This window comes from Condylura cristata, unplaced genomic scaffold, assembly GCF_000260355.1.
Source record: "Condylura cristata isolate star-nosed mole 26May11 unplaced genomic scaffold, ConCri1.0 scaffold00003, whole genome shotgun sequence".
In the NCBI taxonomy this organism is placed as follows: domain Eukaryota; kingdom Metazoa; phylum Chordata; class Mammalia; order Eulipotyphla; family Talpidae; genus Condylura; species Condylura cristata.
In genome coordinates this window covers 32,058,177-32,083,239 of record NW_004567104.1, presented here as the reverse complement: position 1 = coordinate 32,083,239, position 25,063 = coordinate 32,058,177, and the positions used below count along the sequence as shown (strand labels likewise).

The window sequence follows — 25,063 nt, the reverse complement described above, 5'->3', positions numbered from 1 at the left end:
GCTCACCTTGTTCTTTAAGGCTGGGTGCCTGGGAGGTTTACATGGAGCAGCAGTTCCCCTCAGGCCAGCTCATCCCGGCCCTAGGGCTCCCCTTGACAGTGTGGTGGTCAGAGGTAGAGAGGGTGAAGCTGCTTCCTCAATTACTGCGACATCAAAGAGTATTCAGGCCAATGGGACATTGGTGGTGTGAGAGAGTCACCAACCAGAGTGACTTCTTGCCTGGAACAAGGGCCTCGCTGTCTTGCCCCATCCAGACCTCCCACAGGGACAGAGATGCTTTAGAGAGTCCTGGGGCCTCTACTCCAGGCCCAGCACCTCCCTGGTTCATGGTGGTACCAACTGGGCAAAGCTACCGAGAACCTTGGTTTCCTGAACCTATAAATCGGGCTCGATCTTCCCTGCTGACCCCACAAGGCTGAGAATCAAACAGGAGAAAGCCGTGAACATGCTCTGGACACTACAATGTATTGGGAGCCATCATCACCAAAACGATTCTGCTGCTAAAGGAATCAGAGAATATAATGATAACAACAATAATGTGATGGAGCTAGTGCCTATCCCAGGCTCACTGTGTGCACGCTCCTGACTTCTTTACTTCTCCTAACTCACTGACTGCCGTAATAGCTGCAGGGTCTAAGTACGACTGTGACCCCATTTCACAGTTAAGGAACTTGGGGCTTACAGCTCGTCACGCACTGACCTGCTATGTGGTCAGAACTCAAGCCTGAGCCGTCTCCATGTTTTCTGACTTTCACTCCAACTCATTCCCTCTAATATCCAGCATGTGGGCTAAAAAACAGCCCAGACCCCACACGCTGCCACCAGGAGAAGTAGTTAGCTTTACCGAGCCTCCTGGCCAGACCGAAGTCGATGAGCTTGATCCTGGTGCCTGTCTTGTTGACGCACATGATGTTCTCAGGCTTGAGGTCCAGGTGCACGATGCCCTGCTTGTGGATGTACTCCACGCCCTCCGAGATCTGCTTCATGTACTTGATGCACTCACGCTCCGTCAGCTCAAAGTCCTCGTCGATGATGCGCTCGAACAGCTCGCCCCCGGACACGCTGCAGGGACAGAGGGGGCAGTCAGGCCACAGGATTCCACAGCCCGGGTTGGCAAGGAGTCTGCTCAAGGGCAGGCTGGGGAGAGTGGGGAGGCTGGCAGGGAAGTCCAGCGCTGGAGGTGCTGGGCACTTTCGTAGCTTCCTGAGTCCCGGGCCACTACTTTATTACACTGGACCCGGGCTTCTGAGAGAGGAGGCCCCGGGCTCCCTGAATTCCTGCTTGGGGAACCCTGCCCTGCAGATACCAAGTTGTGGGGGGCAGTTGCAGAAGCTGTCATGAATTGAGAGATCCAGACTTGATCTTAGCAAAAGGTTAACTGCTGGGTAGTGTCCTTTCCCCAAATGACCGTAAGTGTGTGAGGGAGATTCTTCCTGCACTCTATATGCACGTTTTTTTTTTTGAATTCATACATGTAGAGCTGGGGTACAGGCCAGAGATGTGGAAGGTGAGAGGATTCACCAGAGACAGAGATGGGAGCAGAACAGGCAGATCTATGAAGTACACTGCTGAGGGGAGCAGCGGGTGGGTCAGGAGAGGTCTGCCTCGCCATGTGGATCTCCTCCGGGGCAGGCGGGGATCGAACTCATGCTGAAGTGGCTTAAGTTTCTTAGTGCTGTGCTTTAACCTGCTGCGCCACCAGGGAGGGCCCTATATGCACGTTTTTTAAGTAACCAAAGCTTAAATTACTCATAGCACCCTAGGTAATTGTTTAGCGGAGGCAGGCTCAGTAAAAATCCTCAACAAAGAATGTCAGCAAAATTTCTAAAATTCGTTGGCTGTAACCCATCACAGTGCGCTTGTGATGGATTTATTTACTCTGGCTAGACCTATAGTATCGGTTTACTCCTTCTAGCCATAACGGACTTGTCTCCCTTGCTTCCTTGCCCAGGCTAGAAGTGTAGCACATCTTTCCTAACAGACTCTGGATCCTGGCCACGGTGTTTCTGGGGCCGTCTGCACGCATCTTCTGCTAAGGGCTGCCCCGGAGACTTCAGCCAGCTGGCATATTGCCCGTAAGTGCAGACACAAAGCCTTGCTGTCTGAGTCACATGGGTCTTCTCTGCTCCCTTGTCCTAGCTTTCAAACCCACCTTCCTTGCTCATTGCTCAGAAAGTTTAAAGAAAGCATCTCTTTGGTGACCCATGTAACATCCAGATGTGAATGAGCTCTTTTCTACAATGGCCTGCGGGTCCGCCAGCTGAGCAAGGTGGGTGGGCTTCACACTGGGCGTGTCCTCTTCTAAGGGGAGTCGTCATGATGAAGGAAAAGAGCTGAGCTTCACAAGCTGTGTGACCCAGCCAAGTTAACCTCTCTTGAGTCCCAGTTTCCTTCTATCCTTTTCTATCTCATAGAGCTAGGAATAAAGAAGCTTCTGTAAAGAACCACACCTGCTACCCAGTAGCTGCTCAGCACATATTAATAGTGTCTGACTATGGGTGGCGGCGCTAAGTGGGTCTTGTCACTGACACACCGCAGTCTCTATCTCCACATTTGGTTAATGCTTTCACTTCTGGAAAGGTTGAGCTGAGCAAAGTCAGTGTGTGCAAGTTGGGGACCGCTGGGGGGCGATGGAAGAGATGCTTTAGAAACAACCCAAGGAGGTGCCCAGATGGCCAGCAGGTGGCACCTCTGTCCTCCAGCCTTCTCCAGTTCCTTTCTGTATCTCCCCACCAAGGCTCCAAATCAAACTCTAATCACTGTTCTCAGGTCTCAGATAACTCTTAACATTTTCATACTTAATTTCCTCATCTGTAACATGTGCATAAAGCCAATACCTCCTCAAAGGGCTTCTATGAGTTAATACAAGAGCTTAGAAGATAATCTGACACATAGTAAGTGCTCAGTGTTATCGTCTTATTTGTTTTATTGTACTAGATTTCATTGTGGTAACACTGATTTAGATTATTTAGAGAAATGATGGACTTTTTTTAAACAAAAAGAATCGTGGGGTTCTTGTTGAACATATAGACTCCTGAGCTACTCTGCTGAAGTGTTTATTTAGGAAATCATGGGAGAGATCCGAGGCAACATATTTTTAATAAGTAGCCCCCAGGCCCCCATGGCATTCTTACTATGATCAGACAAGTTTGAGAGATTCTGACTTATTCAATTGCCACCCCTGGAAGGCCAGTTGAAATTCTTGTTCTTTGAGAAAGCACCCTGGATTTCCCCACATGAAATGCTCTTCCCCTCACTGGGCTTCCATGGTCTTGTCTCTGTATTTTTTTTGGAGAGAGTTTGCCTTGTCTTAACATTGTTTGTGAATGTGACTGAGAGAGGTCTGGCTTATCTCTAGACCCTTATTTATTTCTGGCAATATCTTGAACAGACAAGGTCCCCCAAGATGTTTGCTTTTAAACATAAAATATCCTGGAAGAGTAAGTAACCATTATTTGCCCTTGTGAATGTCTTGAGTCAATGAACAGTAGAAATACAAGCCATGGAAGTAATGAAGTCCGCATTTCTAGAGGTGACTTATTCAACATAGATTCAAAGCCATTCAAATAAATTTACTAAAATTTGAAAACTGTTCCTGCGGTTCATTTTTTCTAGGATGGAAGGGTCACACTAACAGGGTTAATGGTTCTATTAGGTTTCTCTCAAAGTGCTCAAGACCATGCGTGGAAAGTACTGATTTGATGAAAAGAGGCAAGGCTATGTAGAAATGTGTGCTTGATAAACGGACAGTCAGTGAGTGAATAAATGACTCACTACCACCAAGACTAGCTTATCTCAAGGGATTCAATTTACCACACAAATTAGACTGCACGGGGCCCCATACTCACACCTGCACTCCTTGTCACATGATCAGTTGCAAGTTACTTGACCACTGTGGCTGCACAAGGTGAGACGGGTTGGAGTTACCCGCACACGTGCTTCAGGCTCAGGCCTGAGCACCTGGAATGTCCCAAACACTCCCAAGAAGACAAGCCCAGACTCCAGGCCAGGATCCTGGACCCGGCTCTCAGAGCAATGCTGCCATGGTGGTGGACACTTGTCCCATCGTCAGAGGTCAGAAAGGCTGATTTGTTCATTCTAATCTCACTGTATTTGAGGCAACTGAACTGGAAATTGGGAACCAGAAGATCATTTTCATTTTTCTCTATCAGCAGGTACGATTCTTCTCAACAACTCAGTTTCTCCATCCAACACCGAAAACAGCAAACTGTACTGCTGAAAGCCAGTCTTGCCCTCTCAGAGATACACTCCTTTTAGGTGGGAGGGAAGTAAGGCTCAAGTGGATCTGCTTCCTCTTCTCTGCCTGGGCTCCTGTCAAGTTGTATGGTCCTTACCCTGAGTGCAGGCAAATCCTCTTAGAATTGCTCCTGTCCTTGGGGGAGGTAATGCGGGAGGGGTGGAGGGATGTTTGGAGGGATGAAAGCCAGACCGGCTGAAGCCTACTTAAATTTCCTCCCAACATTTTCCATCCAGCTTGCCAACTCCCAATTCCAAGCTAAGTATGGTATTCTGCCCACTGGTGCTGCTGCCGGCCTTAGCCAGGCCTGGCTGCCTCCTCCACCCCCCAGCTCCCGCCCTCCCCCCCACACCGTACCTTCTCACGAACTTGCTCAAGGTTTAACATCTCAAGATAAGACATTTCTTCATATGTCCTCACATGCCCACACTGCCTAGACCAAGGAACTTGGTGAAAAGTTGTGGCCCACAGGGCCATTGTGAAGACACAGTGAGTACAGCCACAGGCATGGGCTAGACCTTTTCTGAAAGTGGGGAGCTAAGTTTGAATTTGGAGCTGAAAATGTATTCCCAGATTTGAATGAAGATTTTCTGTGATTCATGTAGCATTCCACTAACAGGGGAGTCTAATCCAAATACCTCACCTCACTGGAAGGGCTTCACAGTGACAACATCAGGGCTCAGCAGGAATAGAACCAGACTTAGAACACCAACCTGAATAGTAGGATTTGTTCTCTGACACCTAGTTGGGTGTTAAAATGCTCACAAAATAATTCTAAGTGGAAAAAGGAGCAGGGTAAAGAAAAATTCAGTGCATCCAATTACTAAGAATAGCGCCGATTACAGAGCACTGAGCAGACACACATCACTACAGTTAAGCCCCACAACATTCATGAGAAGGTTCATATCCTCTTTTCAGATTAAAAAATCCTGGATTGACACAGTTGAGTACCTTATTCAAGGTTGCATGCCAGATAAAGGGTAGGAAGAGGATTCAAGGGAGATTCATCAAACCCAAATCTCAGCTCTACTATTCCCATAGAATATACAGTGAAAAGAAGCACCCTGAACATTAACGGGTGAATGGAGGAAAAGGTTAACTTCCCATTCACACCTCCAACTGGTGGGGGGATGCCTCTCTGGCCCCACCTTTCTTGGGAAAGCTTGCCAGGATGTTCATAGAGTCCTCGCCAAAGAACTGAGAGCCCTAGATTCAGGACAAGCAACTCAAGGGTGCCCAAGGCAATTTCACACTACCTCTAAAAATTTCAAATGCACCTACCCTTTCATCCAGCACTCCCAGGCTTCTGGAAATTCACATGACAGATGTATACAAGCATGAGTGAAAAGATGATGTATGTACAAGGTTACAAACACTGACTGTTTGTAACAGCAGAGGTCTGGAAACCATCTGACCTGGCAGATGTGGCAGATGTGAGATGAGAGGAGGAGGACACTCACTTGCTACTGACACGGGACTGTCTCCAAGATAAACGGTTTAGTGACAAAAAAGCCAAGTATCGAATGATGATACAAGTTACTTCTGAAGTAGGGAGGAGGCCCAGTGGACTGTGGTGGGGGACTAGGTGGTGGTGGGGCGGCGTGCTTACAGTCATCTGAAGAGGTGTGAAGCTATCTCCTAAAACCATACAGAGTCGCAAACCAATGTTACCACAATAAAAATAATACAATTGAAAAAAAAAGTTATCTTCATGTTAAAGGGTGGAAAATGACAAACATACATCATGTATCATCACCTTGCTCAAGGTTTAACATCTAAAGATAAAGTATTTCTCACATATCCTCACATGCCCACATGGCCTGGACCAAGCAACTTGTTCTAGAATAAATGTGAAGAGTTATAGCTACTGTGGGCTATATCTGTATTTATTCCATAAAGAAACTTTGGAAATATACAGACAAAACATATGAACAAAAAAGTTACTTACATGTGGGGGGAAGGAGAATAAGAATAGACTAGATGGAGGACAAGGTTGGAATGGAACCCTCCCCTTCCATGGTATACTTTTTTATATTTTTTGATGCGATTTTTATCACAAATTTAAAAAGTTCAGATTTAAAAAAGAAAGGAAACTTTAGAAATATAGACACTGAAGAGGATGCAGTCTTACTAGAGCCAGCATGTATGTGTATACATGTATATAATTATATGTGTGCATGTATGTGTGTGCTGTGTGTGTGCATGTGTGTCAGCTGTTCAGAGGTGCAAGGGGTGAGGGGGGGTATTGGGTATTGGAAACAATGCATCCTAGGAAAGCCTTGCCTAGAGGTTATTTGATCCAGACCCTGTCTTTGTACAACCAAGCACAGAAATTGCACCTTTTTTTGGTGAATGAGAGGTCAAGAGCACAGACAAGGGTGGTTAGGGGCTCAGGTGGACACCAAAGGACACACCCCCAATTTCCCAGTTCTCAGCCCTGGGCCCCTTCTTTTTCTCAGGCTACTGGAAAATTACTTTGTCCTTACCCTTCTACTCCAAAGCCATTTCAGAGTGTCCCTAAATGAAACCAAGGAGACCACAAATGGCCTTGGTCTTTCATGGGTGATTGTTAAAAGAGGGCAAAGGACCCCCAAAACTCTGCTAGTTTGTTACAGAAGGGAGTGAGGCACCACAGGTAGCCCAGTGGTCAGTGGGTCAGGACCAGGCCATGCAGAGACATGCTGGCTGCACTGTGTGGTCAGCCCCAGGCCACAGGGGTTTCTGAGGGTCATGCAGATCACACTGCAACTGCAGGCTCTCCATCTCAGGATGGAAGGGTTGGGAAGGGACAGCAGGAGAGAGGCAAGTGGGCTTCTAGACCCACTGAGCCTGGCTGCTTAGTAACGGGACACTCACATCTCCAGGACCATGACGATGTTGGCCTTTTCTTCAAAGGCATCCACGCACTGGACCAACTTCGGGTGGTGAAGGCAGTTCATGATGCTGATCTCCTCTCTGATATTCTCTTTCTCTTTTGCTGAATATGCCTTAAAGAACTTCCCTGCCCAGATTTTTCTAGTTTTCTTTTCTACAAGTCGGAAGACCTGTCCAAATTTCCCACTGCAAATGAAAGGGAGAGGAAAAGAAAGGCAAATTTAGCCAAGTTTTCCACTAGATTTGGATTAGCAAAGGGCCTCTGGGCTACATCTGGCTGCCTCTTTTGATAATGAAGTTTTATTGGCACATAGACACAGACATTTATTTTCAGATTGCTTATGATTGCTTTTGTATTTCAGTGGCAGAATAGTAGTTGCAGAGGCCATATGCACATAAAACACAGAATGTCATTACTCTGGACCTGTACTGAAAAAGTCTGTGCTGTGCTCTAGATGAATGAAACACACTTCTGATACTGGCAACACTTTTTCCATCACTTGTCAACTTCAGTCTGTGTCTGCTGCTGCCCCTCAGCACTGTCTGGTCTTTCTGTTTGTTCAGACCCTTATCTCCTTGGGCTGGGGCCTCAATCTTTGCTGATTGGTTTCTCTCTCTTTCCTCACAGAGGGACCCATGAAGTTCATTTGAGGGGAGTCCTTCGTCGAGACAGAGAATGTCTGAGTGGTTGGTGGTTGTCTTCCTCCTCTCCCCCGCCCCACTGCTGCACAGCTGACCCTTGAGGTCAGCCCAGGAGGACCCAGTGCCCCACTGTGGGTTGAGGAAAGCTGTGTCCCTCTGACACAGGTCCACTGAAGAGCAGGTTCTGTTCACAGAGCTGTTAAGAGGCTGGCATCATTCCTTCAGTTCCAGGAACCCACTTAGCTTAAACACCGAGACCCATGCCTTTCTCTCCCATTTTTTATATTACTCCATGGAGAAAAATCAGTGGAAGCAGACAGCTTGGCTGTGATGTGGGTTCAGGGTTGGGGTCTGAATGCACTGCATCCTCCACACCGTAGGAGGAGCCAGAGTTCACAAGTGAACACTGAGAAGAGCTGTGTGTGCTGATGGAGGGCCGATGCACTGGTATTAGCACAGCTGATGGTGCACACTGACAGGACCCTGCCTCTATGGACCAAATGGTACAGAGCACTGTGCCACAAGTTACTCTGACCCAGGGCTTTGGTTTGGACTCGTGGGGAGAATATGGCATGGAGAGGGAAAGACTCCCTTGGCCAGCTGGTGTGAGCAGCTGCTAAGTGAGCCTGGGGTGGGGAATTCTTTTGTGGGGTGCTGACAAGGTCAGTTCCTCTTGATTCTGGGGGAAACAACCTGAGGTGCTGGAAGAACCCGGGAAAAGACAGGAACATGCTGTGGAATCCGCGCCTCCCTCACCTTAGGGGACTGGAGGGCACAACCCATCCACTTACGATCCTAGTCGCTCCTCAATGTCATAGAAGTCTGACACTTTTTGTTCGGTGTTGACTGTCACTGTTCGGTAATCGACCTCGGGTTCTTTCTCATCTGCAGGATGGGAGTTGGGGTGAGTGTGAGCCATCGGATGCCTCGCTTACCTCCCCTCCATCCTTGGAGATCCCCAGGACAGCTTGCTAACACTCACCATCATCTGACACTTCCACTTCATCCTTCAGCTCTGGAGGAGATAAAAAAGGGTAGAGGAGACGAGATTAGCACTGAAGGCCCACTGAGGGCAGAACTCATGGAGGCTTTGCCAGGCCGTAGCCTTCCTGGGCACGAGACCACAGGGCCTATAGCTCTGGGCACTGCCATGAGGTTGGTCTGTCTGTACCACAGCAGGCCCGTGTGCACACCGGTGGGCACTGGCCTCTCAGCTCCACCAGCTGCCACTCCCTTCGCATCCTCTGTGCCCCCATGGTCCCCTAGACCCAGCCTTCTCAATTCTCTTCTTCTCCAATTCTCTCCCAGAACTTATGCACAACTGTGATGATTCCCTCTCTGCTTTGGCTTGAAAGTCAGTAACTGATCATTGCATCTAGGATGAAACCCATTTATTTACTTATTAAGTTTTTCAAAATGAAATTCCAGTAGCATACCAAGTATCTTGTCAGTTTTGGGGGGAATACAAAACAAAATATACAGAGGCAAGATCTCTCAGAAGCAAAAACACATACAGTTGATCCTTGAATAAGGCAGGGGTTGTTAGGGGACTGACCTATAATACAGTCAAAAAACACCTATAACTTGCAGTTGGCCCTCTGGACCCACAGATTCATATCTGAGAGTTCAACCGACTGACATTCCTGGCTGATTAAATTCAAGAATACAGAAGCCACAGAGAGAAAAAAGTCCTCATGTAACACTGGGAGTTCAGGCTCATGTTGCCCAAGGGTCAGCTCTAGGTGAAATGTCCATTCCAGGGTCCTGTGACCAATGCGTGAAGTCACTGTATAGAATGAATGCGTCCGCAAGAAAATGACAGAACACAACAAGGGGGTAGGTGACGTCACACAACAGGTGTCTCTGGGTTACGGTGAGAAAGGACAGACTCGGCTGTGCTGGTTCCTCACACAGATGAGTCAGGACTGAGTGGAGGCGTGAGGGAACAGGCAGGTGTCCCAAGGACACAGCCATGTCATAACTCCAGGCTTTCCTTTGCTCTGGCATAGGTTTGTTCTTATAGGGTTGATGACTTCTGGACCTTCGCTAAGTGCCTTTCCCTTTCTGGGCGAGTTTCCTCATATGTAATTGGAAGATGGTGACTCCTGGGCTTTTGGGCTAGCTCTAAATCTTTGTTTTGTTTGTGCTTTGTTTGTGATGTGCATGAGTTCGAAGGCAAATGCAAGGGAGGGAGGGCTCTTGAAGAGGCAGAACAATGACCCGAGAGAAATCTGAGGGGGGGGGGAGGATTTTAAAAGTGTGTGTGTGTGTGTGTGTGTGTGTGTGTGTGTGTGTGTGTGAGAGAGAGAGAGAGAGAGAGAGAGAGAATAAAGGTGGGAAGAAAGGGTGTGATTTACTGATGATCTCCGGAAAGCAGGCTGAGTAAAGGAGGGAGGAGGAGGAGCAGAAAGGGCAGAAGGATGGAGTGTGAGAGAGCCGAGCTTTGCAGTGCTCTGCAAGTTGAACATTTGTGAAGAAGGTGTGGATCAGGGAGAAGGTAGAGCTTGTAGACAGTCAGCCCAGCTTAGGCAGAAGACGAATGACTGAAACCTAAGTACTCTGAGAAAAAGTCACATGGTTCCCATACAAGATGATTCAGCACCTCTTCCTGACAGACAATTTAGAGGGGGGCTAAAGCATGTGACTGGGAGTAAGGCAGGCCATGATTTATTTAGAGTTCTTAAAACCACTGTTGACTGAGTTTAGTTTTAAAAACTGAACTTGACCGATACTGGGAGGAATATTTGTTTCAGAAAGGAAACTGCATGGGAAGATAAAAAAGGATCAGACCAGCGGTGGCATCTCCCAGGTATTGCTGGGACGTGAGCCTAACCCAGCCATTCTAAGTCATCTTAGAGCTGTAGAGGGCATCCCCGGGGCACTGCTGCTGGAGGGCAGGCATAGGGTCCCGTGTTCAGGCAGCGGTGCTCAGCTTTTGGGTGGTGAGCCCTGGGGAACAAGTTACAAGCCCCGCGAGCTCCCCAACCTCCTGCTCTGGTCGTCTGGGAGATATACACTGGCCACCAATGGGCATCACTGCTCTGTCCGTGGTGGAGAAGGTCACCTGCTCTGGGAGCTGCTGGCAGTCAGCTGTTAGAGTGGGAGGGTCATCAAAATGGGGGGTTGCCATGTGAAGATGAACAGAAAAAGATAGGCCTCTCCAGTTGGGAAACATCTAAAACAGCCATGAAAAAAAAAATCGTAGTCACCCCACCTGAGATTAGGATTGTGGTCTTGCATGAACTGCTGCATGCTTGAGAGGATGACTTAGTATGATACCTCACACAGGAGGAAGACTACGGGCATTCAGAACCCACGTAATCTGGGGTACCACAGGAACAATAAATAGACCCAAGGGTTGTTTCATTTCATTCACCAAACAGGGCTTTAAGGTGAGGAAGAGATTCAACCTTCAGTAACTGAGTACCTATGGATGCCAGTCCTTGGACTGGGTGTTAGAGACATAATGACGATGACGGCGATGATAATTGCTAATTACTGGCAGGGAGGCCCATCACCCTGACCCAAGTAAGGGCACCTCTTATCTTCTTGTTCACATGCTATATTTTCCTGGTATGAATGAGAAGTGGAATGTTCGGAGCAGCAGGGTGAGAGAGAAACGGGAAGGCTGACGTTGTTGGTCTGCATCTGAGGTTCAGCGCAGCCTGTGAACCCACGAGAGGCTCCCCAGCGACTTGCAACAGGCCATTTTCACTCAGCGAGCCCTGAAGAGAGCATGTGGCTCTGGAACTGGCCCAGTGTTCCTGCCCCTCAGAGACACCAACCCACACCCCCACTCCTCCTGCCTCGCTCCTTAACAGTTAAGATGCAGAATTCTTTCTTGACTATGGTTGTGGGATCCAGATCACTTAGGGGATTTGTGACCCTCTTTCTAACTCTGTTCCATGTGTGAACCCCGGCTGATATACTTCCCGTCTTGCTTTTCCTGCTCGTCCTGCCTGCATTCTATTTTGGAGCGGGACACGGCCACGCGGGGAGTAGCGGCCACGGCTCGTCGCTTGTGAGTTTCAGAGGTAAGACAGGTGACCGCTCGTTTTCTCTTTTCACTAGAGAAGGCACTGAATGCAGTGTGGGGGGGGGACTTCAAAGAAACACTGAAAAAATCTTCAGAAAGAGCTATGAAACTCAAGAGCTCAGTGGAAGAACCACTTGGAAGACGGGTCTGGCATTTCTGCAAACAGACGGGTCTCCTCTCTTGCGCGGCTTTGGGAGAGGACTGCTGAGCAGGGCCTCCTGTACAGCTCAGATCTAGTCAGACCATGGACCGAGGGCTGCTCTACAGTCAGTGAACACGAGAGGGCACCCCAGCCCTGGAGAGGCCCTGGAGGCCCGGCCAACACATCACTGGCCCTGTAAGTCTCCGTCTCTTACTGCCCATGTAATTTCAAGAAACCCCTCATTCTCCAAGAAGCCTCTGCACAGCTGTTTGTTAACAACTATATAGACTAGAACAAGATAGAATCAGGAACAAGGATGGAGAGATTTAAGAGAGCAGAAGGTGGGAACAGAGTTCAAGGCCTGCCAGAGACAGGAAGGAGTGGGCTCATTTCCTCAGGTTTGGAAAGATGGGGAGGGGAGCTGTCAGAGACCTAGAATGAGGGGTGGCTTTGGCAGAAGGGGCCCACTGGAGCAGAGTGGAGTCCCCTGTGTTTACCCTACACTGTCCCAGGACAGTGCGTGGGACACAGGAGGAACCCAGGGCCCAGGGCGTTGGTTCCATGAGCAGAGAGACAAGGCTGACGTGCTAGCAGGGATACAACTGGCAGGTCAGGATGAAGCTGGAGACTAAGTTGCTGCAGCAGAGGCAGGGGCGGCAGGTGGCGATGGTGGCGGGGAAGGTGAGACCCTTTCCGGCTGAGCCCAGGTGAGAGGTGGTGCTTGTGGAGGGAGTTCACCAGCACTGATTTTTGATGACCACCACATCCCACTCGCTCCAGAGAAAGGACCCCCCTCTACATATATACACACAGGTGTGAACACACCACCCGCTTTCCTGAGAGCCATTTCCCTTTTAGGGTAGAGAAAGATGTCCTACCCAGGCTTCTAAGAAGCAGAGAGCTTCTGCTTGGAATCCTGTCCCCAACTCTTCCCCTCAGGCCTAAAGCTTGTCAACTGTTGCACCCCTCCTGCCTGTAGACAATGTAGGTGCATTTGGCCAGGGGTGGGGATGGGGGGGGCGGGGAGCAGCTTCCAGCCTGGAAGCCTCTGGTAGCCTGCACCCTTCCTTGGGATTGCAGGCAATTTCCCTTTGTCAGCTCCCAGACAGGAGGGGCCTTTGGAGGAGGGGAGTCTGAAGGAGTTCAGCTGCTACAGGGAAGGAGGGAGGGACCACCCTTCCAGAGCTGCTTGGCTACCGCCCCTCATCCCCACTCTGCTTGTGTCACAGGGTAGCAATGGTGGTTGTTACTCCATTTCCCCCACAGACCTCTGTGAGTGGCAGCGGCCGGGAGTGCTGTGACTGCAGAGGCCTGAAATGGGGGGTGGGAGGGCATGAGCCCCTCCTCCACGTGCACTGGACCTCTCAAGACCTGCTCTTTTGTATTTCTTTTTAAAGATTCATTTATTTATGTATACAAAACTGGGGTACAGTCCAGAGGTGCAGGGGCAGTGAGAGGATTCACCAGAGACAAAGTGGGGAGCAGCAGACAAGACAGGAGAGGTCTTGCTGCGCCACGTGGGTCACCTCCAGGGCTGGGGATCGAACTTGCTGCAGTGGCTGCAATAGCTTCATAGTGCTGCACTCTAACCCGCTGCACCACAGGGAGGTCCCCTGTCCTGTATTTCTGAGGTTCAGTGGGTGAAGGCCCCAGATAGTGCTGCACCAGCAACTGCAAATCTATGTTTTCCACTGTTATTTTCCCAACTTTCTTTCTGGAGCCCTCATGTAATTTGAGAGTGCAGTGTGAATGCTATTTTATACCTGCTTATTAAAACTAAAGAGGGGAATGCACTGGTGATGCCTTCTTGAGGGTGCCGTCAGGACCCGCGCCCATCCAACCCTCTTTCCCAAGTCTCCCACCATCCGACCCCGACCTGTCACGCTGAAGGGCTCCTCTTCCCCAGAGCTCGCCCCTTGGTGTCCTCCACCTTCCGCCTGCCCTAATCTTTCTCCATCTTAAACTCACAGCACGCTTTTCCTTCTCTTCACAAGAAACTTCCTGAAATAATATATTCTGTCCATGGTCTCTCCTTCCATTTATTCTTTAACTCCAGGGAAACCATCTTCTACCCTTTGGAAACTCTACAGTCTGCTCTCAAAGGTCACTACATATCCAGGGGCTAAATCCAAAGATCTTTCTAGTCCTCATCTCTTCATCTTTATTTAGTTCATTGAGTTCTCTTTGCAACTCCCTCCTTAGATTCCTGCAACATGACTCCAGCCTCCTCAGGGTTCTCTCCCCTTTTAGTCCTTTCTTCTGTTCTCAGAGGCTCTTTTGTCTCCCTATCAAGATTGATTTTCTCTATCAGCAACTTGGTGACCTCTCTGATGTCCATCAATAATCAATAAAGTAGTGAAGGGTCCCAAATCTGCAGCTCTAGCATATGACTTTCTCCTGAGCTCCAGACACAACCATGCAACAGTCTGAAGATGCTTCCCTGAGGAGCTTCCTCAGACACATCAACTCAGCAGGTCTGAAACCGGAGCTCCAACCTTCTCCCAAACCCCTGTGTTCTCACCTCCAAGTCACTTCCTTGAGCCAAGGAGCTGGGAGGCAGCCTGACTGTGCCCTCAGTCTCACTGAAGAAGCACAGGCATTGGAGCAGACAGCTCTGAGTTCAAGCTTCCACTCGCCATTGAAAATGGTGACCTTGGGCAAGTAGCTTCACCCCACTAAACCCCACTTCCCCGATCTGTACAATGGGGTTGTAATAGGATCCACTTCACTGAGTTACGAAGACTGAAGGAAATGATGCAGGTTAAGTGTTTCCCACGTAGTCAGCATGTATGTGTGAGCCACCACTGGTCACAGTAACAGCCTCTAAATGGAGCTGGAATTTGCATTCAGTTACTCAAGTAGGAACTAGGCAGGGAGTTCCTTTAAACTCTTCTAACCTATCCCCTCGACTCCTTACCCCAAGTCATCAAGAATGGGCAGGTCTACCTCCTGAAGCTTGAGTTCATGCCCTTGTCATCCTTTCCCTGGGGGACTGTCATAGGGGTCTGACTGGTTCCTGGCGGACTTCCACCCTCTACTACAGCATGTCTCAAATTTCCACATGCTCACAAATCCAAAGAGGTTAGGCACTGGGTTTGGATCATGTTAAAGTAAATGGTCAGAAGGGATGGAGGGAGTGGGGAGCTGACAGTCTGTCTCTCTAGCGACTCTAAGGGCCCCAGGTTGTTGGCCAGACTACACTTTGACTAGCAAGCCCTCCCCTCCCCTCCAATTCTATAGAAAAAGTCAGAGCCAATCACAGCAACCTCCTGCCTGAAATTCACTGGTCAACTTCATAATCGACTGAATCTGTCAATTCAGTGTTGCTTCCGCCTGTTCTGGCTTATAGTAGATGCCTTAGCCACACATTAGCTTCTGAAAATGGCTTGCATTTCCATCATGCTGTATCTTTGCTCACACTGCTCCCTCTGTTTGGAATGCCTCTTGAAATCCTATTCCTGTTTTTCAAGACCCAAAGTGTCACTTCCTCTGGAAGCCTTCCTCAACCTCTTTGGTAAAGTTATTCATGCTGTTTGCGTGTCTCCTTGCTCCTTCTTCATACTGCTGTAACAGGGTGGATCCCATGCCTTTAGAGTTGTCTCTACACAGCTGCCTATCTTTCTGGTTAGATTTTAAAGCTTATATCTTATCTTTGTGTTCTAAGAACCTTACACCGAATGTTCACACAGAAAGGGGGGAGAGAAGAAGGACCTGCTTTCCTGTAGGGGACTGTGCTTCTGATTAGACACCATCACCCCCTGGTGGAAGTGTGCCTGAATTGCAAGTGTTTTGAAAGGTCACATGTCCTTTTCTAGTCTGACAGTATCACAGCCTTGGAAATCAAGATCCCAAAAGTCTTCACTAGTCATCATGACCATCTCCTTAGTTCCTCCGGGTTCCTCTTAGTACACACATGAGTAATTCGTGCACACTTATTTGAAGTTGGTGATGAAGCGAAAGCAGCCTACCTTCTTCTGGTTTCTCTCCGACGGTTGTAAGTTCAGACTCCTGACTCGGCTCACTGGTTCCATATACATTGATTGCACGCACACGGAACTTGTACTCGAGGTCTGGCAGCAGGTCCTGGACGTTCAGTGAGGTGCTGCGGCATGTGGCTAGTTCCTTCCATGTCTTGTTCACTGAGTCCCAGATCTCGACACTGTAGGACTGGACAGCACTGCCCCCATCATACGAGGAGCCGTACCAAGACAGTGTCAGAGAGGAACTCCGGATATCAGAGGCGCAAGGTGTGCCAGCTGGGGGATCTGGCTTGTCTGGGGAGACAGAAGTATACAATGTCATCCAAACTCAAGAATTTCACAGGAAAAAAAAAGTTTCTATATTATCTCTGCTTTTGGGGAAGTTGGAATCTAAGCCAACATCCTGGGTCCTGGTACTTTCCCTCATCCACATGGGCACATCTGCAATCAAACCCGCCTATATGGACAGCCCCATGAATACATATTTGCTTTAAAAAACTTTTTTTTTTTTTTGGCTACTTTTCCAGTCTACAAGTCATGATTTCCTGTTCTTTGCCCAAGTCATAAACATATTTCTCAGAGTAAACAGATTTAGGAAGCTGCTTAGAAGGTGTAGACTGCTTCTCATCAAAAATATGTTTTGAGAGAGAGTTGAGTGTGTGTGTGTGCTTGTGTGTGTGTGTTGCTTCTGGGCCCCAGGCCAGTGGCCGGTGACATGACTAGCGGGCAGTCTCCACTATCTCTGGGATTAGGGAAATGCTGGGAGGCAGTGTAACACACAGATCTGTGTTTGAACACTGCTGGGTCCCCATCTGCTACTTGTTAATCTCTCTATGCCTTGATTTCTCATCTGCAAATGTGGATAATAACAGCACATGGACCACAGGTTGTTGTGGAAAGTTCTTTAGACAAGTAGCTGGCTTGAGTAGACATCACTGTTGTCATTATTGAAAGAGCTTATTTCTAACTTTAAAGTATAATAAAAGTTACTCTTACCTCTTTTGCCCTCGAAGGTCTGGTATAAAATGTAATAAAGAATTTCAGAAGCAAACCACAATAGCAAATCACAACCATCCCGACTAAGGGCTGGAAAGTAAGCTGAAGACAAACAAGAAGCAGCCCTTTGGCCACGGTCCAGTTCAGAACAGAAACGCTAAGAACCAGCAATGCTCTTAAGTGTCAAGGCAAACCACACCAGTCAGTGCTCTAATGAGGTTCTTGAAGTTTGCTGATTTTGTCACTTGCTCATCTCAGCCAAATTCTATTTTTCATATTCAGTTTCTGCAGGTAGTTTAGTTATTGATACCCCCTGCCTCTGCCCCAGGCAGTCTGAGGTGCACAGCCCCTCAAACTAGCAGCTAAAACAGAGCATCTAAGCCATGCGAATTTACAAATTATGTGAACGTTAAGCAAATTCCATAACTTCGAGGACAAGTGTTTTGGTCCTTTCTACTTAGAAAATGCTGCCAAGATGTACCTACTTTGTACCTCTCCACCCAACTCAGGCAAAGTACTTGATTCCTATCCTCCTACCTGTCAGCAGGGCAAAAAGGCCAAAGAGAATTCCTGTAAGTAATCCTGTGCACAGCGGGAGAAGAACATTCTCCTGTGTGTATGTGCTTATATATGCTCACACAGTTCACTCTCACCCCTCCCCCAAGTCCTGGTGCTTTTATGTTTCAGTTTACAGTGTACTGCCCTGAGATTGTCCATCCCCTGCAAGCAAGGCCTGACCTCACCCTGGACGGGCTGGGATTGTCACTGAGCCTCTTCCCATCACTGGTTGGCAGTCACTCTCGAGGATGAAACCACTTTCACGGATTGTTTAATACGTTCTCTTAGAAAAACTGTTCTACAAGATATATTAGTCTTTTAAGAAATATTTCTGATGTTGGAGAAGATGTTTATTACTCTAAACTCTCTTAGAGGCAAGTGGTTCAAGCCTTTTCAAGATCCAGTGAGGGAAGTTAAAAAAAAAAAACAACCTAGAGAGGGATGAAAGACAGACTCACTGCTTCCCCCAGAGAAAACTGCCTGGACAGCGTCTGATCGGACACGTTTAGAGTCATATAGGCTTATATAACCAAAGCAGATACACTTCACTGACTGATTTCCTCTCCTTTGCTTTGGTCAAGAAAAGAAGACTTTGAGAAATGGGCAGTGTGGAAGAGGGACTATTTGTACCCGACCCTGTTATAGATGTCTCCTGGCTGAAGGACAGAAAAGAACTGACACTAGGACAATGTCACCTGCACCACAAGAAAAGATGCAGAATTTGGGGAGGGAAACTTTAATTCCAAATAAAACTGCAGTGTTCTCAAGGAATTGGACACCATAATAAAGGCGGTCAGGACAGACCGCCTTTATTGTGAGACACTGGACGCCACTTGTTGTGAGACACTGACGCCTTTATTGTGAGACACTGGACGCCACTTGTTGCCCCCGCAATCATGCTACCCCTGGACTAGGCTGCACCTCGGGCTCTCTGTTTTTTCCACCCACAGAGCTCCATGCAGGGGCTGCACTAACCAGGGTGAGCACCATCGGAACAGATGTCCCAGAGGGCCCTCCCTGGTGGCACAGCGGGTTAAAGTGTGGCATTGCAGGCTGGCTGCAGCCGCTTCAGTGTGAGTTCCATCCCCGCCGCAGAGGTGACCCACCCGCCCGCTGCTCCCCTCAGCAGTGTACTTCATCCATCTGCCTGTTCTGCTCCCCACTCTGTCTCTGGTGAATCCTCTCACCGCCCCTGCACCTCTGGCCTGTGCCCCAGTTCTGTATGCATAAATAAATAAATTAAAAAAAAAAAATACAGGGCTCCCAGAAGACTTTGCTCCATGCTAAAGCCACAGTGTTGCTGAGCTTGGGAGGGAGACTCTGGGCATGGGCTGGTAAAGCGGAGGCGGGCCCAGTGTCTAGGGGCTCTAGCTCCAGAGTTCTCCAGAATTCTCCCATGGTTCCCTGGAGACTTGAACGACAGCATGGGAAATGCCATGTCTGAGGGAAGGGTCTCTGATGGCACCAGCTCCAGGATTTTCTGTTCAATAAATTTTCTCACTCCTGGGAAAACGGAAGCTCTCATCGCTAATGCCTCTCATTAGTCACAGCTCTTGAGATCTGTATGTGCCTGCTGGGATCACTTTTCACTTGCACCTCAGAAGCTGCTTGAGGCTTTTTGGCAATAGCAGGAGCTGAAAGGGTCCCCATAGTGTCTCCAAGGACTCTCAACCCTTGGAAGCTAGGAGGTTAAGGCTCCTGACTTAATAAGGATCCTCAGTTAATCGATGGCAGAGCTGGGAGAAGATTCCCAAACCTCCAGACCTCCACTCCAGGGTGTGTTATTTTCCTGGGCTATCAGGCAGAATAAGATCAAGAATGCATCTTGCTTAAGTCTAAACCAAGCAACGGGAACTCTCCTGCCCATAAAAATCATCAAATTCCAAGCTCAGATAGTATTTGGGGATTTTTTCCACTTTTTTTTTTTTAAAGATATGCAAAGAGTTGCTTTTCTCATGCTGGACAAGTTGCAAGGAGGCATCTGGGGTGAGCTGCTCTCTCCTGCCTGAGAGGCAGTCCCACCTTAGCCCCAGCTGCAGCAAGAGGCACAAACATCACCTCCAGCGAGGCTATGGCTCTCTGACACATAATCCCATGGCCGCCTTTTAAAATACGGTAATTACAAGCCTCCGAAATAACTGAATGTCAAGTATTTACTTATGGAGGGAATGGCCACTTCTTTGTACCCATTTGAATAAATAGTAGTCATAGACATCAGCAAAGAAAGGGTACTTTAAAGAACTTTGACTAAGAGAAGTTTACTGTTAACAAGTAGAAGTCGAACCAGGCTAGCTGATCTGTCTCGGGCGCCTCCAAAGTGCTTGCAAACTGCCTGGGGCAGGCCGAACAACTCCTGCTCCATCATTTACAGTTTACATCCACTTAATAAACCCTAACCAGATAACACACAGATGTCTCTAGAGATGCACAGGTAAATCTGGGCTTCATCCAGGTTTACTTTGGACTAACTCTAAATCCACAGACTTTGAATGAATGTGGCTTTGCTGTAGCCATCAATGTAGTCCTCAGTTTATTGAGCAATTCTATTCTTAGCTCTAAGCGGGGGAGGCAGACAGCAAGCCCGCTCCCCTCCATTCCATTCTCCTCCCAGGACGGCATTTAACATGCTGCTCCTGCCAGCTGGAGGGCAGCCACGCCAATGGCCCTGTCAGCACTGGCCGGGAGAATGAGAAACTAAACCATAAAAGGCCAGAACTCAGCCCGTGCAGTAGTGGTGGGGAGGGAGTGTGTGGGCAGTGGGCAGTGCACGGGCACCGGCCAGAGCAGGAGCACGGGGGGGGGACACAAGTCACAGACAAGCAGTGCAATGGAGTGTACCCCCAAAGTTCTCCAAGCAGGGGCGGCTCAGAGAGAATACCAAGGAGGCTGGAAACCAGTGCCTGCTGGGGGCCAAGCCAATGTTTCAGTTCCGGTGTAGGTGTGACAGTAAAGCGGACCACCGGCACTGATAAGACAGCCCGACTCCTCGGGAAATGATGACAGAAAGCTTCAGCGTCACTAGAGAAAGAGTGAGCAAAGGGTTCCCCCCTGCCTTTTCTAGGAGAGGAACCTCTTTCCCTAGCCCCTTCGTACACTGGCCAGTCCTCCTGGCCTAAGGAAACAAAAGAAAGGCTGCCAGGTAAATAAACACCAAGGCAAAGGCTTTCACACACCACACACGCTGCCCACAAATGCACAAGGTCATGTCCTACTCGCCATCTGTCTGCTCCTGTGCCTGCTCCGGCCTCCACCATCCTTAGCACAACTGACAGCGGAGGCAGCTAGGGAGCTACTTTGATATTTCAGGGGAGAGCTGAGCAGAAAATGAAAAAGAAGTGATTTGGATGGAGAGGAAAGAGTGAACATGAGATCATTCTGGAGCAGACTCCATTCAACACCGGGAGGTATGAGAGCAGAGGAAGGGAGTGATTTAGGACTAGGAGGTCATGGTGACCTCAGAAGGACAGTCCCAACAGACCAAGAAGGTGTGTGGGGAGGCCTGCAGGGAGCTGAAGTGAAGATGCAGAGGGAGGGACTTATGGTGTGCCAGCAGGAGAGGGCCTGGAGCAGTGGAGGTTAGGGTCTCCAGGGGCTAGAAAGAAAGAGAAGCCAGGAGGGGGCCCCTAGGAGGGGGGTGCTGTGCGGGGAGGGTGGTCTGGAATCCGCCACCAGCATGAAGTGCAGCAACAGCGTGGCAGCAGAGAGGGGCTGCAGGAGAATGAAGCTGTGGGCAGAGACCTTGGGTGTGGAAGGAGCAGGCCTTGGGGAGGAGGCCCTTAGACCGTCCCTGTCCCCTGCCCTCCAGGTCACCCCTCGCCAGACTCACCCACCACGGTGAGGTTGACCTGGGCCTGCCGGCTGCCCAGCTTGTTCTCCACCATCAGCGTGTAGCAGCCGCAGTGTTCCTGGCGGGCCGCCAGGATGGTGAGCTTGCTGCCATTCTCGCTGTTCTCCACCTTGATATGCTCACTCTCCTGAATCTGGGGAGAGAAGAGGCAGCTGTTGGAGATGGCAGGAAAGAAAGAGGTCCCGCCCTCCATTCCTCCCTCCTAAAAGTTGCAGCTGGACAAATTCTGTGGGGCCCTCTCATCTCGACTCTGTGCTTCCTCCATGCCCCTCCTCTGCTGTGTGTGGAGCAAGCTTTCCTGAGGGGGGCAGCTCTGGGGAGGCGCTGAGCAGTCAGGAGGGATTTCTGTCTGCACTCACACTCCAGGACAGATTTGAGGAGTGTCCCTCTAAGACAGGATGGCAGGGCAAAGTCACCTACAAAGCCTGCTCTTAAGCTGTGGATTACTGGAACAACGAGTCACGGGCAGTTACTTAAAGGTTAATTAATTAAACAGAAAAACCACAAATGCCCATTAGCTGAAGAACAGATGAAGAAAATATGGTATGTGTAGACAATGGAATATTATTTGGCCATAAAAAGAAATGAAGCACGGATTCATGGGTGAGACATGAAAAATTATGCTACATAAAAAAAGCCACACACGAAGTTTATTTATGTGAAATGTCCCGAGTAGGCGCATCCATAGCGACAGAAAGTAGGTTAAGGGTTGCCAGAGTCTAGGGGAAATGGCAGAATGGAGGGATGATGCGAATGGGCTCTGTTTCTTTGGGGGGATGATGACAATGTTCTAGAATTAGATCACTGTTATGGTTGTACAACTTTTGAACATGTAGAATTGTGCACATTTAAAGATGACTTTTAAGGTATGTCAACAAAGCTGTTATTACAATTTTTAGTGAATTAAAATGTTAAATTCTGTTCCTTAGTTGCACTAATCACATTTCAAGTGCTCAACAGCCACTGGTATTTGGACATGTTGGACAATGGGTTATAGAGAACACTGCCAACACGACAGAACGTTATGTTGGACAGAGCTGGGCTTGGTTTGACATCTCCGAAAAGGGATGCTAGTCCATTTCATCATGTCAGATAACACTTGTCCAGACACAGCTCAGCACAAACCTGCTTCGGGATGTGAAGGCAGTTCTCTTCCCCTTTCGAGACAAACTCTCCTTTTCTTCCTAAGACTAGCCACTGTGTGTCAAACTTAGGACAAATTGAGTGGTTTGGAAATAGAGAGATGGAGGCTCAGAGGAACTTTCACACCTGTGTGGAGACGCCCACCTGGGCCAGGCTGTTGCAGGGTTGCTGACCCCCCTTACAACACTCGCCAGAGTCAGGCTGTGGAATGCAGGCCCCCCCAGGCTCCTTAGTAGCTGGTTCAGAAATCCAAACATTTTTGTAGGACAATTGTTATAAAAGGCAGCTAGATTTCTGGGCGAGTACACCCTAGACCCATTGAACATATAATTTATCTACTCAGATTCACTTTTATCCTTTCAGCACGTGGTAAGCTAAAGTCGTCACCACAAGAGGGTTCAGCAGGCTGGCACAGAATCACAGAAAGCTCAGACTCTGGGAGTTCGCTGAGGTCACTGGCTTAATTTCCCTGAGTCTGAACAGAATTCTAGACTGAAAAATCAAAATTAGGTGGGGGCTCTGGGTAGTTCCTACTTCCTCCTTCCTACTTTTCTCTAGTATACAAAGTCTCTAGAAAGCAGGTGTTATTGGTAGATTAAAGAAAAGGTTACTACTGAGAGTTCAGATTTGATGGGTGGGTGTTGGTGGGTGGGAAAAAGGGTTCCCATTTCTAAGACCCCTGTGATGAAGAGCAATGCTGTCTCCACTACAGCATTTCTCATCCCTTTCTACCTGGAGACAGTGGGGAATTCTCAGGCACTCGCCTGTTACTCACCTGCTTTCGAAACTTCATCCAGGTGCAGGTGATGGGCTGGGTGCCTCCTACTTTTCCAAATAGCTCCACAGACTCTCCTGCACGTACCTTTTGGTCCTCAGGAAACTGGATGATCTGAGGGGGCATGGCTGGGAGAGGACGAGGGGAGAAGTGAGCTCCGAAAGCGGGAAACCTCGGACATTCTGACCTGATGCTGCTGTTTGCATCATCTGTCGCTGCTCTCTTGCCTCTAGGCTCTTCAGGGTGACCATGGGCTGCGGTGGTTGCTCCAGAACACCTGAGCTGATAGACCTGCTAGGTTTGCTCATCCCTTTATTCCGAGTCACATGACATATCTCTCCATTTGCTGGTATTTGAATCTGAATGCTAATTCCTTTAGTAATTAAGCAGTACCTTGCTCGCTAAGGCCACCTTGGTCAACAGGTGCAAGTTATGGCTCAGGTCCTCAAATGTCTTTCAGTGAAAACAAGAAAAGGTTCCACGGGATCAGGACATACCTAGCAGAGCACTGAAGCAGCACAAAGTGGCTCACCTTCACAGGGAACAGAGAGGGGCTGGTGGGTGAGGGGAGGGGGAGTGTGCAGAATCCTACAGAAGGGATGGGCTAGTAGTGCTACGTGATGCTTTCTATACAGCAAGCAGGAGAATGGCTAAGTAGCAGAAGGGGTTGGAGGACCAGGCTCTGCAAAGACCCTCCAGGAAAATCCCCCCTGACGAATGCAGAGCTTAAATGGGGGCAGAGTATTTCTGGGACCACATTCCCAGGGGTCAGTCCAGTGAGACAAGGGAAAAAATTCCCTCATGGTGAGTGAATTCCTTGTTCCCAAAGGTTGCTGTGACCAATTACCTGCCTTTGGAGGTGTCTTGGGTGTAGGTTTCTTTTTCACAGTCGCATCACCTGAAACAAAGAAATAGACAGGTTAATGTCTGTCAGTTGTGTTTTTTCACAGACCTCCCGAAACCTGGAAGGATGTGGTCTTGCCCCCAGGCTGCTTACCTAAAGGGGCTCATTGAATATGTCTTTACCGAGATTCCTGCTCTAGATCAGAACACCTCACTACCCAATGAATATCAGTCCTTAGGGGGACCTCAAGGGTCCTTAGACCCTTCACAGATAAAGACTCTAAAAATTCTTACGCCTCCATTGCCTATTTCAATGCTGCTAACCCCAAACTCACTAACTATTCTCTTACCCTAACTGTCAGGAAATTCAGAAAGGAAATGATATCAGATACACCAGCTAAAATTAGCCTTTGCTATGGATCCAGGGTCTCAGGCTTCCTTTGGATAGCAGACTGTGGGCTGGTGGCTTTCATTTTTTTATGTTTGTTGACTGGATCAATGAATGAATGAACAAATGAATGAATCAACCAAGGTTAGCCTGCATTCATACTCCTACTGTATCCAAATACCTCAAATAAGAAAAAATATCAAACAGATCCGTGTTGCAGCATGAGCCTACCTACTGGCTAACTAACAAATGGAGGGTATGCATAGTATCCTCAACTATTTATTTTCATGGCTTGTTTTTATAGTTATTCCAGAGCTTTACCCAAAAGTCACCTACCCTACTTCGCCAAGGGAAGTTAAAACATATAGGTACACAAATACACATATGCTAACATGTATGATGGTTTCACTTGTAGTTGCAGTCAAAAACTCGAAGTTGGGCCCTCCCTGGTGGCGCAGCGGGTTAAAGCACTGCACTAAGAAACTAAAGCCACTTCTGCATGAGTTCGATCCCCGCCTGCCCCGGAGGCGACCACATGGCGAGGCAGACCTCTCCTGACCCGCCCGCTGCTCCCCTCAGCA

At 48.6% G+C, this 25,063-nt stretch overlaps 1 protein-coding gene across 2 annotated transcripts in view; it reads right to left on the bottom strand.

Annotated features, from left to right (window-relative positions):
• MYLK (myosin light chain kinase) overlaps positions 1-25,063 on the bottom strand; it is a 236,412-nt gene that overhangs the window by 22,282 nt on the left and 189,067 nt on the right. For both annotated transcript variants that reach the window (XM_004675148.2, XM_012733783.1), the window contains 8 exons: positions 24,099-24,149; positions 23,252-23,379; positions 21,313-21,466; positions 15,921-16,226; positions 8,757-8,789; positions 8,566-8,659; positions 7,115-7,318; positions 845-1,062 (listed from right to left, as the gene is read on the bottom strand). In XM_004675148.2, the coding sequence (XP_004675205.1) occupies positions 845-1,062; positions 7,115-7,318; positions 8,566-8,659; positions 8,757-8,789; positions 15,921-16,226; positions 21,313-21,466; positions 23,252-23,379; positions 24,099-24,149 (1,188 nt within the window). The remainder of the gene's footprint in view (positions 1-844; positions 1,063-7,114; positions 7,319-8,565; positions 8,660-8,756; positions 8,790-15,920; positions 16,227-21,312; positions 21,467-23,251; positions 23,380-24,098; positions 24,150-25,063) is intronic.